The sequence below is a fragment of the Corylus avellana genome, chromosome ca9 (genome assembly GCF_901000735.1).
Source record: "Corylus avellana chromosome ca9, CavTom2PMs-1.0".
NCBI classification, from domain to species: domain Eukaryota; kingdom Viridiplantae; phylum Streptophyta; class Magnoliopsida; order Fagales; family Betulaceae; genus Corylus; species Corylus avellana.
This window is the reverse complement of record NC_081549.1, coordinates 16,603,220-16,622,259: the sequence shown is the minus strand read 5'-3', so window position 1 is coordinate 16,622,259 and position 19,040 is coordinate 16,603,220. Positions and strand designations below refer to the sequence as shown.

General features: G+C 36.1%; 1 protein-coding gene across 6 annotated transcripts; it reads right to left on the bottom strand.

Moving 5' to 3' along the window:
* Window positions 1–8,187: 8,187 nt before the first annotated feature.
* LOC132191384 (uncharacterized) lies at window positions 8,188–18,078 on the bottom strand. Of its 6 annotated transcripts, XM_059606367.1 has the most exons (10): window positions 17,761–18,078; window positions 17,243–17,273; window positions 14,674–14,795; window positions 12,444–12,636; window positions 11,056–11,108; window positions 10,652–10,742; window positions 9,903–10,555; window positions 8,947–9,171; window positions 8,815–8,871; window positions 8,188–8,643 (listed from the first exon to the last, which is right to left on the bottom strand). In XM_059606367.1, exons 3-10 carry the CDS (start codon window positions 14,725–14,727, stop codon window positions 8,437–8,439), a joined length of 1,533 nt encoding a protein of 510 aa, XP_059462350.1. In that variant the 5' UTR covers window positions 14,728–14,795; window positions 17,243–17,273; window positions 17,761–18,078; the 3' UTR covers window positions 8,188–8,436. The 6 variants fall into 6 exon arrangements, with proteins under 6 accessions (XP_059462350.1, XP_059462348.1, XP_059462346.1 ...); XM_059606365.1 differs by lacking the exon at window positions 17,243–17,273; XM_059606363.1 differs by lacking the exon at window positions 17,243–17,273 and having other exon boundaries at window positions 14,674–14,751.
* Window positions 18,079–19,040: the final 962 nt, after the last annotated feature.

The following is a 19,040-nucleotide window of genomic DNA, read 5'->3' as shown; positions in this document are numbered from 1 at the left end:
AATAGGTTACTTATCTTTTCTTAAGTGTAAAAGGGTTGTTGAGGTTGGGATAGGTCTCTCAGCTATAGATCTTTTCTTCGTTAGAGAAAACGATAGAGTGGAGATAGAGTTAAAACACAGTGTCGTTGAATGAGTGAAAAGAAGAAATAATTTTTGTGAGATATTTGAGAAAGTGCAGCGTCGAAAAGGGTTAGATTTTGTGATGGGTTGATTGTGGTCAGAGATGATTGGAAGCCAGCGCATGGATTCATCCCCTGAAGACAACCTCGAATATCTGTGCTGTATTCAGTTGGTTGAAGGATTCCTCAATTGCTCATCATTCTGTGTTCACTGCCAACAATGGTTGATCAGCCACTCATCTTTCAGAAAACATGCAATAGGATTTAGCTAAACTCCAAAAACGTAACGTGTGTTTTATACCACTACAAAAATTCTCCAATTTAATGACGTTTTTGGCCTAAAAAACGGCATTAATGGCTACATTTTCTGCAAAACAGCACATTTTAATTAGAAGGTGACGTGTGAACAGTTCACATCACATTCTAAAAGGTGCCGTTTTCACTATTCATAGGTGACGTGTGAATAGTATAATATCACTTTTTAGGTGATGCTTTTAGTATTCAAACGTTGCTACCCTTTAAAAAATTATAAAAAAAATTAATTTTTACCAATATATATATATATATATATATATATATAAAACAAACAAAAAAATCAAATTAATTTTCTTTCTAACGTATAAACAGTTAAAAAGTCTCATTTTAGTGACACTTTCTAAAAACGTCATTACTTAAATGTCATTAAATGTGGAAATTTTTGTAGTGTACGTAATATGATCAAAGGATTGATGGATTGAACTCTTTGAATTTTGTATCATCTAAGTGCATTAGTCTGATCGATCATGATATAATTGGGAGAACTCTTTTGATTTTGTATCATTATCGATTTTGATACGATTAAAAGATTTTCATCAAACACTCTCCATTGCCATTTTTTATCAACCCTTTCAGCAAATTAAGTTGAAGAGCGTAGCCTATGCGTGCGCCGACACTATTTTGGAAGCCATTGACGCGTTTGTGGGAGAGAGCACATGAGGTCGGGCCAGTGAGGCAGAGGGAAACAGATAGTTGGTGACACCTCAAAGCAGGCAGCAGGCAGCACGCAGGCCATTCTCTTTCTCTGCCCAATCATTTTGATTAGACTCCCTCCTGCTTCTCCCGCATGTGCACGCCTTCAGCAATCTTAATCTTAATCTTTTATATATATATACATATATATATTAGCTGGCGCCCTCTGCCACATTACACGCATTTTCCCCAACCACCACACCCACAACCTCCTATGTTAATGCTTCCCATGCTTCCTGAGAGGAAGCAATATTGTGCGTGCTTCATTTTTTTTCCTTCTTTCTTTCTTTTTTTTTTTTAACAGTGAAGCTTAGCTAGCTGGGGATGGTCTAGTTTTCGGTTGAGCCCTAAAGCTAAGGTATGTATGGAATTATTATTATTATTATTATTGGGTAAGGGAATAAATGACACTACCAACAGTGAAATCCACCAAGGAGCTTGGGCGGGAGATGAAAGAGTTCCTAAGCACTACGAATCCTCTTCTAGTCAGCAATTGTTCATATAGATTGTATCTTTGTGGGCCTCACATTTTGAACCATTCTCTACTATTCACCTTTGTTAGTGTCATTTCTTGGCTTACCCAATTTTCTAGGTATTGCATAGAAAAACAAAAAAAGGAGAGAAAAATACAAAATTAGTCATTATGATTTACTTGATTTACAATTAACTCAATGTGGTATCAAAATGAACTCATACGTCCTTAGGGTATGCAAACAAAAAACAGAAAAAGAAAAACTCCTTATAATCAAATTCCGTCGACTGATTTAACATATTCGGTTAGTATGACACTCATTTAAATAGAACATTTGTCACAATTTTATTTATGAGAATCTGTTAAGTCAGTAAACAAAATTTGATTATAAAAAGTATATATATTTTTTTGGCATACCTTAAGCACTTTTAAGTTCATTTTGATACCACAAGCAGCAGGCCAGGGCGGATTCACGTGTGTGGGTGGATTCGTCCCCCCAAAAGTTTTGAAATTTTCCTTAAAATATATAATTTTATGACTTTATTTTTCAAAAATATTATTTTTGTCCACCCAGAATATTATTTCTGTCCCCCCTTAAATTTTGCTTTTACTTTTGACCCTCTTTCATCTTGAAAAACCGAAAAATACCCCAATTTAATTTGTTTCCACAGATTGCTTTAACCAAAACTCTAAACCTAGTTTCTTTACTCATGTTGAGCCTTGAGCTCTGCACACTGTACCTCTCTGACTCTCTGCATATTATAGTCTATAGCATGATGTCAACAGTGACCGAAAGGGACAAGCCTCCCAACTCTATCAATGATGCCCAAGAACTTATCATCCATCTTGTTGTTTGCGTGTGTGACAATTATTGATAGTGCTTGGGCTGTTGGGCACCATCTATCTTGCTATTTTATGTTTTTTCTCTTGCAAAATGCCTAAGAACCCCACAATTGACGAATGAAAACCTGTGCAAGTTAGGTCTTAAACTTTTAGCAATCTTTGTGGCCATCATTTCTGGAATTCTTAAAAGGGGAGCTTTGCTTGTTAATATGTTATGTTTTCTGTTCTAATGTGTTTTTATTATGATATATAGTTAGCTTTCTCAATGTAATTTTTATTTACCTCTTGGATTTTGTCTATAAAAATGACGAATCCTCCTCATTATAGAGCAGAAGCTTTCAGCCTAAACACTGAACTCATTCTGCAACTATCCTGTCTACTATTTGTAATATGTTCTGCTCTTGTGTACTTTCGCTACTTTTAAACTACATTTGAATCTGTAAATACTCTTATTAATCAGTTCGTTTGAAATCTTTTCATTATCAATCTTTTCCATTTCTCTTTTATGTACTCCAATTTCGCGCTTACTTTGGAAATTCTTACATCATGCTTATTTTACTTGCAATTACTACCTACATGGATGGTTCTACTGCTTTATTTTCAATTAATTTCAATTAATTATCATCCCCTCCTTGGTATTAGAGTCATAAGAGTTGAGGATCCATGTTTCTACTAGCTTAAGTTTTGTACTTTCTTTCTCATATATATATATATATATATATATAAATCTTGATTCCGCTCCTGATTTCAAGGCAAGTAAACTACATGGATTAATTTTACATTTCTCCAAAATTGTTTCTTATTCTTATGCTCATTAAGACGTAGGTAACTCACATGTGGAAATTGCTGTAGATAAGTTAAATCCTGGGCTTGTTTAAGGTCCAGGCCCTACTACATTGGTTGACTTGTGCTTCAGCCTACCTCTTGGGCTTGGGCTAAACTATTTATGCACAGCTTGGTTGAGTATGAAACGAGTTTTTGATTGAAGACTCGGCAGTGACGGAGGGAGGTGGGACAAGGTAGGTCATGCCCCCACTCCAAAATAAGGACAAAAATAATTTATAAGTAAAAAAAAAAAAAAAAAAACAAAGGTAAAGTTTTAATTTTAGTCATTTGGCCCCCTAAAAAAAAATTTTGCCATATTTTTAAATTTTTTTGACTATCCAATAAAAAATTTTGGACCTATTCTTAATTTTTTTTGGCCTTTACTTTCAAATGCACACTTTTTTTGGCCTTTACAGTAGTCTTTAGTTCATTAAAAAAAAAAAAAAAAAAAATTGGGATCGTGAAAGTGGGTGCTCATTGTGGGGCTGGTATGACTGGATTTCACGTTTCATGAGCTAATTTGACATTTTGTAGAATTACCACTTACTTTGAGGTGAAACTTCTAGTACAACTCTGCTTTGCAATGATTTTCAACTTCAAAGGTTTTCTAGTTGTTGAAAGGGATTATTAATATGTGCTATATAACGTGTCCACTAAGTTGGTTGGTGGTTACGATTTTGGATCAAATGATTTTGGATCATTGGTTCACTCTACAAAGTAGTGCTACTTCTAGAGTGACTATAGGGCTTTATTATATCGTGGGAACAATTCTGTTAAATAGATATAAAAATATGAGGAAACTTTATTAGATAAAAATATGAGGAAACTTTATAAATACACTCTAAATTTTTAAGCATTTTGGGAAAACATCTTTCAAAAGTTTAAAAACTCTCAATTTTACTCCTCGAACTTTTAATCTAATGCAATCTACCTCCTATGTTAGGATATGGCGTCAAATAGATGTTAAAATTGATGAAATGACCTTTATACCCCTGAAACTTTTATAAAATTCTAAATTTAACCCTTAATTTCACATTGAAAATTAAAAAAACAAAACGAAAAGTTGAGGGTATTTTGATATTTTTCATATCCTCCATTAGGATTTAGTGTCAAGTCCTAATGGAGAGAGGTAGATTGCATTATATTAGAAGTTCGAATAGTGAAATTGTGAGTTTTTTAACTTTGAAAGGGTCTTCTTAAAAAGTGTGAAGGTTCAGAGGTAAGTTTGTGAAGTTAACTCTAAAAATATATTCTAAAGATATCGTTGTTGTAATTGAGCATTGAAGTCATTATTTTATTTTTGCCTTCCTAATGTTATCCCAATTTTTCCAACGTAACACTCATCCTCTAAGCAATTGGTGAAACTCCATTGCTATGTGAGTGTGTGTGATGCCTATGTTGTGTATTTTGATCATTTTGTTAGTCACTCTTCTATGCGGCTCAGTGACAGAGTAAGACAATTCATATTGGGAGTCTCAAGTGGCTTCGCTACTGATACGGCTTTATCAATGCTATCGATCAGTAACATGACCGGAACGGAGACTGAATGCGGGACAAAATCTAGAACAATATATATATAATGATGTTGGCCGATATAATGTATGTAGTATATATGTAGTATATAAGAGAATAATTTTTATAAAGTCTCGGCACAAACTAAGATCTTTGTTACATCTAATGAGGGCTTAACAAATCAACATGGAACACTTTAAGCAAAATAAACAAAAACACTAAATTTTTATATTCCTATTCCTCATAAGGGTTAAAAGTAAAAAACCTATTTCCTACTTTTCTTATTCATCTATCCAAACCTGCCGCCACCACCTCCGCCGTTCAGCCCAGACTACGCTGGACAGCCATGTTGCCACCCACAATGCTCCTCCACGCTGGTAATCTCTCTCTCACCGAGAGCAAAGCATATTGCAAAAAAAAAAAAATCTTTTGGTGCCGCAACAAAGATGGTGCCCTTAAGCACCAAAAGATAAACACAAAAAGCAGAGAAAAAATGTGGTCGGAATTTGGATTTGGCTCGTCGGGTGTTTGAGGAAATGCCTGAGAGAGATGTTGTTTCATGGAATTCAATGATTGGTGCGTTCTTAGCTCACGGGGATATAGAATCTGCTATTGGATTGTTTGATTTGATGCCTGAGAGGAACATTGTGTCGTGGAATTCTGTTGTACGTTGCGGGGCTTTCTAAGGCTGGAAGTATGGAATTGGCTCATTCGGTCTTTTGATAGGATGCCTGAAAAAAAATGAGAGAGAAATTTGGATTTGGCTCAGAGAGAGAGAGAGAGAGATTACTAGTGTGGATGAGAGTTGGGGGGGGGGGGGGCGCGTAGTGTCCAATAGCGGCGGCAGCTGGTGGCAGGTTTGGATAGATGAATAAGAAAAGTGAGAAATAGATTTGTTTACTTTTAACCCTTACAAGGAATATGAATATAAAAATATAGTGTTTTTGTTTATTTTGTTTAAGGTGTTCTACGCTGATTTGTCAAGCTCAAATTGGAAGACATAGAGGTTCTGATTTGCGCTAAGACTTCATAATAGTTATTCTCATTAGTACGTTCATGGTAGGAACTACAGTGCAAATTACCATAAGATGAATATGTTGAAATTATTGCATGAAAATTAAAGTTTTTTTCCAAATTTAAAAATTTCAACTTTCCTTCCATTTATGCGTTACATTTTGTCCTACGTTGAAAAGCCATAAGAATTTTTGTGCTTTATAATGAGTTGTCTTTCCCTTATTAGAATGACTTTTGAGTAGACACATCACACATGCTAACGGTGTCATCCCGTGATTGGTCACGGGCTTATTTAAGGATAAAATTGCCATATTCCCTTTGCGAAACTTTTTGTATAAGAGATAAATTCATATTCACCTTACTATCATCAGAGTTGAGCAATTTTCCATATAGATTTTCTGCTTTGCTTTCTTTATTTCCGAATTTCCTGCATATTTATTTTCTAACATAATACGAGGTTGAAGATTTGGAAGGTAAATTAAAAGGGTGAAAGAAGACTATCCTGTTTGCCTACGGGTGCATTCAGGATTACAATTGTCCAGAAGCTTCCTAAGCATATCCAAGTGAACACCAACCTTCCCTTTCAAAGAGAAAGATATTAGATATCCCAACTGTGTGGACACGTATCTTTCCATTAATGGCTGCACCAATCTATTTACCCCAAACAAGGATTTAGGCACATCTTTTTCATCATCTTTCACATGAAATATCTTGAATATCTTCCTTTCTCAATCTCCAATTCCAGGATGGACAGATGGCCGGCCCTGAGGAGTTTGTAAACCCAAAAATTAAAAAAGCTCATAATCGTAGCTACCCTGAATAATATCTCTTCTACAGGTAATGGGCTACACTACAAAGCAACTCAGACAGGGTACCCATTATACACCATTGACTTTGCCAATTGCCAATGCCATTTACTCCCACTCAAAAAGTGGAACTTCCCTGTTAAGGCTGCTACTGCCGACACCCAAATTTCTCTCAACCATCATTAGAAACATATCATTCCTTAAACAAATAACAATTATGTCTTGTCTTATTTTTGGTGGAGATCCCATTATTTCATTTTTAATACCAACTTTCACCCTATATAAAGTGTCAAAACAATTGATTAGGTGTGCACAAAACAGAGCCAAAATGAAGCTTTTGGCAGTGGTGTTCTTGGTTCTGTTTGTGACATCTTCTTGCTTTGCAGTGCCGATGAGAGGTATGTCGGGTGGAACATTCAGACAGGAGCAGGGCTTCCATGTTGGGAAAGGGAAAGGAAAAGCAGTGGCAGAGAGCAAAGATGAGTACACTGATAGCAACATCGAGAACCACCATAACATACCTCGACAGTACTACAATGACCAGGGTGGGGCTTCTCAAGGAGGAAATGGAAATGGTGGAAGTGATTAAATATTATAGTATTTGGGCATGCAGCATATTATATATATACATAAATATATGTATATATATGTATGTATGTATGGTGTGAATAGTAGGTATATGCATGATGTATCAAAATGTATGGTGCCTGTTGGCAATTAAGGTTGTTCGCTTATAGCAGCTAGCTTGCAAGTTAGTTTTGTGATAATCTTGTTTTTGTTTGGGTTCTCGGAAAATTGTTAGTGAATCTTGTCTCTCTGTCAATCCCTGAACCCTTCACGAGTCTTCACCTCAAATTTGGTCATAAAGTTTATTTGTAGTGCTGTAAATTTGGATTCCTAGAGTAGTAGTCCTCTATAGCATTTTAGTGCATGAATATTAGTTTTCAAGAACCACGCCATATAGGCTTCGAGGGATGAGAGATGATGAATAGAATTACTCTACTCACAAACACATAAAAGGAAAAAAAGATCATGCCAACAAGCAATTACATCAAAGATGACGACAATTTTTTGCTTCTAGCATTAAAAGTATTAACAAAAAATTTCAAACGGTCACTAATTTTTGTTTTGTGTCACATCATAAACAAAAACCAAAATGCACTATTTAAATTTTTTTTATCAAACCAACTTTTTTTTTTGGCCATATATAGAATATAAAAAGCATTTTCTCCACAGAGCTTATAAATCAGATCTGCCCAAAGAAATGAATCAACCAAACCAGGTCCAAAAAATTTCCTCCAACCTAATTTCTAAAAGTATGTTTTTGTATTAATGTTATTAAAAAAAAACAAAAGAGCATATGAGAATGCTTCTTGCATATAAATGGGCATATTCCTCACATGCTTAAGAGCCATCGTCAACTAACACTGGATGGATTCATCATCGGCAACAATAATTCTGATCTTTTTTGGCATGATCAAACCCTTTAAACCAGGGGCTGCAACGCACAGCCAGGTTTTTGAATTACCTGAAAAAGACGCTTTTTTTTTTCTTTTTTTTCTTTAAACAAAAATTAGAAATGCCAAAATAGTCAAGGACTAACTACTCTTGTTTAAACATCAGGTAGATCTTCCCCAGTAGCAATATGAAATTTTGGACATAATTATGCAACATGCATCACATTCTCTAACCAGAGTTTTAAGAAAATCCGAAAATTTAGATGTTTTATGTGCAGTGCATCGCTTACAAGAAGACTGTAAATAAAAAGGCGGGTTTTTACAACTAAAAATTAATGTAAATTCCTGACTATTAATGTACTGCAGACAGAAATGGTGCTTCAGGTAAAGTTCTTCCTTCGCACACTTCTTCCGCCAAGACTAGATAGAGCACCACCTTTACTTGCGCTAGGAAGGATTGCAGGGGCAACTTGTGACTTCTTTGAGATGCGCACCCTCGGATACGGATGGATTTTGGCTAGTTCACGGACTCGGCGTAGCAAGGAGTTAGGTAAGGGACGCAAGGTATGCTCCTGCTTTTGCTCAACCTGTATTAACCACACAACTAATAATTGGTAACAAAACAAGTTCAGATGACATTTGCAACTTATCGCCACCGACGACATTTGAAACACGGGAACAGTTGTAAAATATCATAACAAGCTAAATGAAGGAAAAGAACGCCATCTATGCAAACAAAAGGAAATAAGAAAGCTAACCCCTTTCTTGCTTGGTTTTTCTGCACCACTAGCTCTTAAAAGATTTCGCCATTTGTCCTGTATTGTGCAGACAGTAAGCAAAATTTCAAGTTTAAATACAACTGCTTAATCGGAAAGAGCATTAAAAAGTACCCTGAGATCAATAGGCGTGCGATAAGCAGATGTTGAAAACAAGAGCCTTTTGATATCAGTCCAGCGGCCAACTCCATATTCAGAAATACCATCAACCAACTTTATCACTTCGGAAGGAGTCCACATCCTCTGATGCTTCCTCCGATCATGCTTTTTAGATCTTTTTTTGGTCACCCGGTCATCTTCAGATTCGGATGAGAGAGGTTCCTTGTCGGATTCAAGTCCCTGTACAAAATGACATATTCGCTTTGATATTTGATATTCTGAAACTACTACACTATATGAAGCACAAATTTTAGCATCACAAGCAAAACAATAGTACAACGAAAGGGCTGCAAAGGACCAAAAACTAGTCTACCATTAGGTATTCTTATCATCTATATCACTTTTCCTTCTGAAAAATTTAAGACAGCTATCCTTTTTTAATAAACAAAGGATGATTTCATCAGAGCATAGTATGACAAAAGAATTAAAAAAACAGTCTATGAGTAATAGAATATTGAAGGATATGATGCCAGGCATGAATATGCCTGACGACAAATGTCAGAAATGCAGATCCCTCTGAAACGCAACTCCACATCCCCTACTGAAAATATTAAATATTTACAATGACCCCAAGCTCTCATTTCAGCAAAGGGTGATTCAATATTGCAATCAGCAAGTACAAGGGACTAATTAAAACTATAGCCCTGTGCCCACTATCTGCCAACATCTTGATAGAAGTATGGCCAGCAATCTGCAACTGACAGTAGATCGTTTTATCATTTCTACAATATGCTGCAAAGACCATTATTGTAATTCTATTGAAGTTTTACCAAGCTGATAAATGATGGAAACATGCCTGCATGTGCACAAGTTCATGCGCGCGAACACAAAGGGGGCAGAGGGGAAGAGAGAATATTTACAAAACTTCTTAATAACTGAAAGAGATGCAGAGGGTTAACAAGTTCCCCTACCAAAATTGGTGCCTGTTTCTTTGGCCGTCCCCTCCGCACTCGAAATTGAGACAATGACTGAATAGTTTCACGTAAAGGTTTCTCCTCAGGAACCACTGTTAATGCTTCCCGTCTCATATTATGTTCATTGCGAGATCTGACCTTCATAATTGTATCCCTTTTAGCAGCAGCAGAATAGTTCTCTCTTCCCTTCAAAGACTTTGACTTTTTATCTGAAACTTCTTCGATGTACCTCCGAGTAGGCTTCCGCGATCTCTTCTCTCTAAGAAGTGCACCAATCCTGCTTGCTTCTAAAGATCGCTTTCCACTCCCAGTAGACAATATACCATATATTAAAGGGTTTTCGTCATTATCCAAGTCATCAAATTTTCCTAATTCTAGTGAAGCAGTGTGGATACTGTCTTCAGCTGGTGTTTGACACCCACATTTGCTCCTCAAGCCACCATGTAACTGACAAGTTACTGTCTTGTCAAGAGCATCATTCTTGCACTCAGATCCTGGAATAGTAGCTGCTGATGATTCTGATATCCCTACAGCACCATTACTACTTCCACTTAATCCTGAAGACTGACTCTCTGAACTTGAGTTCCCCAAATATGATCCTTCACTAGGACCATAGTCCAATTTGAATGCTTTTTCAGCAAATTCCATATCTGTACTTAGAGAGAAAAGGCTAGAATCATTACATTGATTATCAACTAATCAAATTATAATAGCTGGTAAGCACAGAAGACATTCTAAAAGTTTACCCAGAAGAAAATCTTCACATGCATTGGAGAGACCATTTGTTGCCTCCAGATCATCCACTTCTTCAACTTCATCCAGCAATCCATCAAGAACCTACTAAGACAGTAATCCATCAGAGATCAATTGCATAAACAAATTTATTTAATAATGCTCAGTACCACACCAGGGAATGCATAGCTCTCAAAAGGGGCTGAAAAGTCAAACTCACACAGGAAGCCAAAGTAATAATAACAGGTCATAGGTAATAAACTAACTTTTGCAAAGGTACGGATGTATTCTTCTGATAAATAATAAAAGGGGGACACAACCATGTGCATGGAAGCATACACAAGCCAAAGAGAAGATTGTACGGAATAATAACTTTGGCCTGATGTGTAAATAAATATACACCAAAAGAGATACATACATCGAGTTGTAATTCTTCTTCTCCCTCCTGAGTAGTATTAGAATCCAATCCACCTTGTGATAAATAAAAACATTCACCAGTATTAGAACGATATACAAGATGGGGAAAACCACACACCAAGAAAGCAAAAATCATTGTGTCAAAGAAGAAACTCAACGCCAGATGCATGGCTCTTGAGACTAAGTACATGTATATGCAGACAATCATTCCCAATAAACTATGTCCCATTCCCAATAAAATATGTCCCATACTTTATGGGGAAAAGCTGAATATTCTAAAGCAAACTCATCTCCAACATCTTCTTTTTGAGTAATGTATGGCTGTTCTTCTTTCACTCATTTTACTAAATAATATAATTCATTCCTCCCTTTGTTCCACTGTTTCAGAGATAGATATAGCCCTCTCAAAACCTAGCTGTTAGAGTTGCTTTTTGAGGTGATATTTAACTTCACCCCCGAATGAGTACTTGAACCCTTCTCCTGCAAGGTTTAGAATAACTAGGGGTACTGTGGGTCCTGATTGGTTCTGCTTCTGTGGTGACCAAGAAGCAGAAGTTTAGCTCAACCAGCCATTGATAACCACTTTTGTGGTTCCCAATTGGGATGGAGATTCCGACTGCTGCGCTGCAAGGGTGTTCTTTCACTCTTGTTTTACTTGGGCACTATTTAGGGTACGTTTGATACAATCAAACTAGAATGATGATTCCTTAGGAATATGAATGAGTATTACTAGAAATGCAAGAAACTGAAATGGCATGACCATTCTTATTCTTTCATTTGGTGACATAGTAGGAAACACAAATTTTGTAATTTGAATTGAATCATATTTCAACCAAATTTTCTAAAATACCCTAGCTCTAAAAATCATTTCCTCAAAAAACCATTTATTTTTGGTCATAAAAACAAAATAACAAATTGTCCCCATGGGAGGCCGAGCGCCTTCTTGGGGAAGGTAGGCCGCCCCAACAAAAGCTCTAGGGGTTGTCGCACCACCCCCAAAGCTTTCCTAAGGAATAGCTATTTCTTAGCTTTTTTAGGGGAATAGCTATTCCATGGAAAATGTTATTCCTAGTAATAGTGGCGCAACCAAACTATAGAATAGTTCTTCCATTCCTGCATACTAAATGCGACCTTAGGTTATCTTGAGCTACAAACAAGTTCGCAATTTGGGGGGTAGGGGGAGGATTTTAGTCTCTGCAACGATGTTAATGACCCCAAGAACAGACGACAAATTTGCTTATTATGATGACGAATGACTAGACAGAGGGTGTTTATAAAATACCTATGAAACTTCTAAATTCTTCTCAATTCTTCTCTTTATCTAACCACGAGGACTTTCAGACACATACTTCCAAAGAAAAGCACCAGCAAAGAGGATACAAATATTACCACTATTTGATGTTAGTCCATAATCAAACCCACAGGAGAAATCTTCAATTTGCAAGCATTTTCCCAGATTCTCCTCGCCAAAACTTAAGACACCATCTACTGAAACATGCTCATTTTTTGGTTCTGCAAGTAAGTGCTCAACTGCAATTGCTTCATCTTCTAAAGCAGAAATAGAAGTTTCATCTTTCTTTGCCTATAAAAATACACAACCAAAGGATGTTACAAAGAACAGTGCCGGAAAAGGTGGCAAAGGAATTAAATTAAAGGTCATGGAACAGCAAACTTATGTGAAATGGATTATACAGTATTATAACTTCGCAGGGACATTTTTTTTGCCTCTTTTTTACTTAAGTTAAGAAGGCAGTTAATATTTAAAATATTGCCACTCAAACTGCATATGGATCATGACATGCATCATGCAAGAGATGCAAATGAAATGCTCAAATAATCTTTATTTGTGCCAACATCAAGCACACATAGAAGTTCGAGTATATTTTCCATTGATCAGCAAACCTCTCCTCTCAACAGGATTCTCAAGCCTATTCCTTACCTTACCAAAGTGGAGAACTTTTTAGAAAAAGGGAACTGATGTTGAAGTTTTGTTTAACAGTGAATAATATTAAGCTAGCTGATAAAGAATTTGAAGGAATTTGAAGGAATGCGGGTGATGCCGGGGAGTTTGAAGGAATGTTTGGGAAGTTGGAGAGGGCAAAAGGGAAAGCAGACAGTCATGCAACTCTAGAGGATGGCCCCTTTGTGTGTAATGTGGTGCTTATGGAGAGAAAGGAATGCGTGGAGTTTTGAGGATCGTAAAATGGGAATTATAGAATTGAAGAAAAGGGTGCTCCAAACACTTTTCTCATGGAGGGTCTTGGGGTATTCTTCGCAAGCTTCAACGCTTGCGGAATTTATAGATCTTTGTGCGTCTTTTTCAGTTTAAAGCTTGTGTAGTGAGCTCTTTTGTATACTTCCTGTGTACATGGGTTGCGCCCCTTGCGCCTTTAATACAATGACTTTACTTATCAAAAAAAAAAAAAAAAAAGAATTAGATAAAGAGAAGATTATCCAGATGCTGATGCTTTATCCACGTTTTATCCTCTTTATCCACATCCAACAAAGAGGAGAGAAGATCATCAACGTTTTATGATTATCCAGAAGTAGATAAAGAAAAAGCCATATACAAAGTTGAGTGAACCAGTAAGCATTTTACCATAAGAGGAGTAGCTAGTTTAGTTTTCATAGTTTTGCAAAACATTACTTCAACTCTCTTTCAAAAACCTCACACTCCTTCAACTTATTTGACCTCTTATTTCTCTTGAATTGCATGAAACACCGTTTTGCATTTTGGACAGAAACACAACTAGCTACAATCCCTGATCATTATCAGGTTCTAATCCTTTTTCTTCTTGTCTTTCTTTCTTTCTTTCCCTTTTTTTTTTTTTTTTTTTTTTGACAAGTCAGCAATTAATCATTTGAAGCTATCTTTAATATTACAGTACTAGATCTTACAAATCATGCATAACAAAACCTTCCTATGGGTTTCATAAACAAATAATGATCAGTTGCTTTAAAATATTTCCAAGTTTGATAACCTTGGATGCAATCATCGTCTGCTTTTCTAGCATTTTGGCTATTTATTAGAATGAGCTGGATGAAGATCTTTTCATGATTAAACATTAAACTTACCTCAATTTCCAGATCAACACCCTCAATTCTTCTCCTAGGTACTTTATCCATCTTGAGCTTCTTCATTTTTAACATTCATTTCAAAATCGCAAAAACTATAACCAAGTCATTGTCTAAGTGGAAAACTGATGGTAGACACATTTTCAGGGATTTTATAATTCATTATAGCCATAGGATGATTTATGATCAAAATATTAAAAAAAAATTCATTATACCCATAGTATGATTCATGATATCCAAATATGACTAATTATGTGTGGAAAACTGATGGTAGACACATTTTCAGGGATTTGATAATTCATTATAGCCAAAGGATAATTCATGATCTATAAAAAAAGAAATTGCCAAATCCAATAATTCTTACATATATTAATCCCATTGATGTTATAATGACTCCCACGCAATCTAATAAATTAGTAATCTATGTAAATCCTTTCTTGCAAGTTGCAATATGGGAAGAAAAAGAATAGTGCAAAATTAAAAACAATTCAATAGAGTTGAGTGCAAAACAGCATAATCATAAAACAAAAGTAAGAATTCTCACCCTCTGGCATTTCATGTTGGCAACCTTCTTATGCAAATGCGCTTCTTTATCCATTTCATTTATGCTCTTAAGCTTGATCTGGCAGATTCAAACATACATCAATTGCTTCGTCATACCTACCACTAAGAAGAAAAAGCCATATTGGTGGAAATCATTACCTTGGCCATCAGAAAATGCCCAAGTAGACATCAAACAATACAGAGTAACAAGAAAAACCTTACAATAGAAAGAAGTACCACAATTTTCAAAGAAATATATTTGTTGAGACAAAAATTTTATGATCCCAAAGAAGTAGAAAAAGAACTGTATAAAAATAACTCAATCACATAAGACAACAAAATTTAACGTAGTTTGGCTTAACAAGCCTACATCCACATGCAGAGATATTAGGAAGAAAATCATTATCGAAAGATGTGAAGTACAGAGAGTAACTGAGAGAGAGCCACTCAAAACCTAAAACCCCACTACACTTAAATCTCACTCTTACAAGATAGTGAATTTGGACAAGAGAAATCTCTAAATTCCCTATACCGTGCGCACTATCAAAGGTGAGAAAAACAAAGCTTGTGGGCTGCGGCTGTATCTCTCAAACCACGCATGTTTGTGCGTTCTTTTTCTCTCGCTCTCTATATACTAAAAAGGCTGCAACTTGAGTCTTTAGATGGCAAATGAAGTCGGCTAAGAGAAGGATTTGTAATCCATGTAAGAGTAGAAGTCTTTGTCAGTTAAAATCCAAAACGTGAAGGAAATTCTACTTCGTCTAGGAAGAGGAGAAAACACCAAAACTTTGGGGCCCAAGTGACTTGAGAAAGTCTAGTCATTCATGCGACAATATTTATGGAGATTAGGGAGGAAAGAAAAAGCTTAAGATCCTCATGAATGTAGAAAAAGCATTTTGCAGTTCTCTCTTCTAACATTCCATATGATAATGAGTACATTTTTCAGATACTCAATCCTTTGCATGCATTTTTCCTGATCTGCAGAGTTGTTTAAGGGACAATTACAAAGGTTGTGAAGGAATACAGTCATAATAGTTAGCCAAACATAAATCATACCTACCACTCTGTTTTCTAAGTAGATAACCTCTTATGCATTGTGAACTTCTAAGTTTTGATATGATAGAGATTCCCCAAGTTTTGGAATTGGGTGGAACATTTTGTTTTTGGGTCTTCGGTAAGATTAAACCCTTGCTCAACTTCTGCTCTCTCCCTTTCACAACACCACACTTACCAAGTTGTGCTACAAGCCTACATTATTGTTGATCAACATTTGGCACCTTCAAATGAGTTAATTGACTTGTCCAATTGGAATATTTTTAAAGATTTAACTCCAAACACCACTAACTCATCCAATCAAGGATACATTCCCCCAGGTTGAGCGAGTGGTTGGTCCAAATTGAACATAAGCATGGGGATTATAAAAAAAAATCACCTCAACTCTCTCAATAAACAAGTATATTTTCCTAATCATCCCATATTACCATCTACTTGCATCTTTTTCACTATCTTCCTAGATGAATGAATACTCACTAAACAGTGGTAACTATTGTTGTACTGCCTACCTACTTCATGCACCTTTTCCCCCTTTCAGTTGGTGTAGCCAATCGCCAAGATAAGTTGCAGCGGGATTTTTTGTAGGGTAGTATGGGTGTGTACTCCAATAGCTAAAGGAGGGTAGGAGGCTCAAAATTTACTTGTGTTTAACCGAGCTCTTTTGGGTAAGTGGTTGTGGCGCTACGTTCATGAGAGAGAGGCCTTATGGAGGGTGGTTGTGGATTCTAAATATGGCCGTGCTTGGGGTGGGTGGTGTTCTAATGAGGTTCAAAGGTCGGATGGGGTGGGACTCTAAAAGAATGTTATGAGGGGTTGGGGGGAGCTATCTAGCCACACTAGATTTGAGATGGGGGGATGGCTCCAAAATTTTTTTGATAAGTAATTTTAATTGGCACCGGGTATCCGGAGCTATGCTCCGACTAATCCCGGGGATGCACAGGCCCTCGGCAAGGAATTTCCCACAAGTACACCTTGGTTAAATCAAGGGGCGAACCCCCAATCCGATGGCCCCAAGAAATAGGTTGCATGGGTTTCGAACTTAAGACCTTGAGGAGCAAACTCAAAGTCCCAAGCTATCCAACCACTTGACTTCTGGCATGATGTTTGGTGTAGGGCTCAAACTCCCAAGACATCTTTTTCGGACTTGTTTAGCATTGCCCATTTTAAGGACACTCTTGTGGCAGACCATTTAGAGCTTTCTAGTACCTCCCATCAGTGGAATATTAATTTTCTCGTAGTGGCTCATGATTAGGAGATGGATCATCTTTTTCTGTGATTGCATCTGTTGTGATTAGGAAAAGATGATATGAAGGGTGAAAAGAAAATTTACTATCAGAATTAATTTGCACCAGTGAGCTGATCACAACAGATGCAACCACGAACTAAATATGTCAGGAAAAAATGTAAGGATCCCTACTACGGCCAAGAGAGAAACACAGAGATGATTAAAACAACGAACTAAATGATATCAAATAAAGTAAAATCCACAGAAAATATTTGGAAAATAAAAATAAAACCTCTGCTTGGCTGCCGAGAAAATGAAGTAATCTACAGAAAATAAATTATCACATATTATACTCTTCATTATCTAGGACCATAGACAGACAAATTAAAAAAAAATAAATAAAATAAATAAAAATAAAGTAGAGAGATGATTAAGACAACGAACTAAATGATAGTAAATAAAGCGAAATCCACAGAAAATATTTCGAAAAAAATAAAATAAAAAATAAAGACTCTGCTTGGCTGCCGAGAAAATAAAGTAATCTACAGGAAATAATTATTGAATATTATACTATTCATTTTCTAGGACCCTAGACACATTTTTAAATAATTAATTAATTTTTTTTTTTTAAAAAAAAAAGCAATCAAGTTAGCTGTACAGAACTATTTGGCAGAGTTAAGTCAAACACAACCATTTTAAGAAATTATAAACTAAAAATTTTTCCTTTTCTCACATTTTCCTTCGTTTTCTCCGCAAGCAAACAGAAAGTAAGATAAAGTGAAAATACAACAGATAATATAAAATCTATACCTCATTCATCGGTAAAGAGGCCCCAGCGAGCTCAATCTCTCCGATCTGAGCTCAGAAAATCTAAACCACAAGAAAATCCAAGATCTACCAAAACAAAACAAGCTAGAGAAAAAGAGAGAGTGAGAGAGATCTGACCTGTGAGCAAGAGAAAGAGGACGAGAGACAGATGTCAGAGAAATTCGAGCGAATGTTCGAAACCGAAAAGCCTCAAAACCGCCAAAAAGCGACACGAAATTGGGGGTGCGCTTTTTTATATTCGACGGAACTCAAAATCCTGTTTTTATTTTTTGCTCTCTTGTATTGTTTTTTCACACAGTTCGTCACCTAATTTGTGTTTCGGGTCCGCTGTGAGTGTAAGCTAGCTACTGTCCTAAGACACGTGGTAAACGTTCAAGGCTCCTGGTTTGTTCGTGGGATCGTCCACGCTGGACTCTTAGACGGCGTTGCCACCGTCAAAGCTGATAAGGTTTCGGGCACATAATAAATAAACATTGGGGCTGGGGCAAAGCGCGTCTCAGACGCGGCAGTATTCCTTTGGATATTTCTCTACCCACCAATTTTTCCCGGCTCAGTGCTGCTCTGGGATTACGGTAAAAAAAAAAAAAAAAGAGTTTTTAGTTTCTTAACATAATCTTAAACAAGCTATTAGCTTGCACTGGTTTATCCCAAACATGCTACACACACCCACTTTCTCGTACCAATTTTCACATTCTTTTAGGTAGCTTAAACAATTATTATATTAAATTTTTAAATAAAAATTCATTCAAAATTCAATAATAATTTTAAAAAAGGTTTAAAGAGGACAGAAATTTCCTCCAAAACTTATTGAATTTTTTGAAAGAGGTTTAAAGATGACAGAAATTGTTTGGAGGAAATATACTCCAACCTATGTAAAATAGTACCACGTGTCTATAAACATTTAAAAAATACATTAAATTTAGTCTAACTTAGTAAACTGTTATTACTAAGGTTAAGAATTTAATGTACATTTTAAATGTTTATATACACTTGTCATTATTTTACATGAGTTAAAAGATATTTCATTCAGACTAATTTGAAGAAAAATTTTGTCCGTTCAAAGAAGTGTAAAATGGGTGTAAAAGAGTCTGTAGACTCGTATGCCTCAAGAATTTGGCCACCTATACCTTGAATAGGAAAGTACCCAACTTTTATAACGTCTATCCACTTGCGTATCTTAAAAAATTTGTTGAAAATAGGAAGGGTAATAGACACCGTTGCAAGTAGCAAAATCCTTAGATGGTGATGAAATTAGGAAAAAT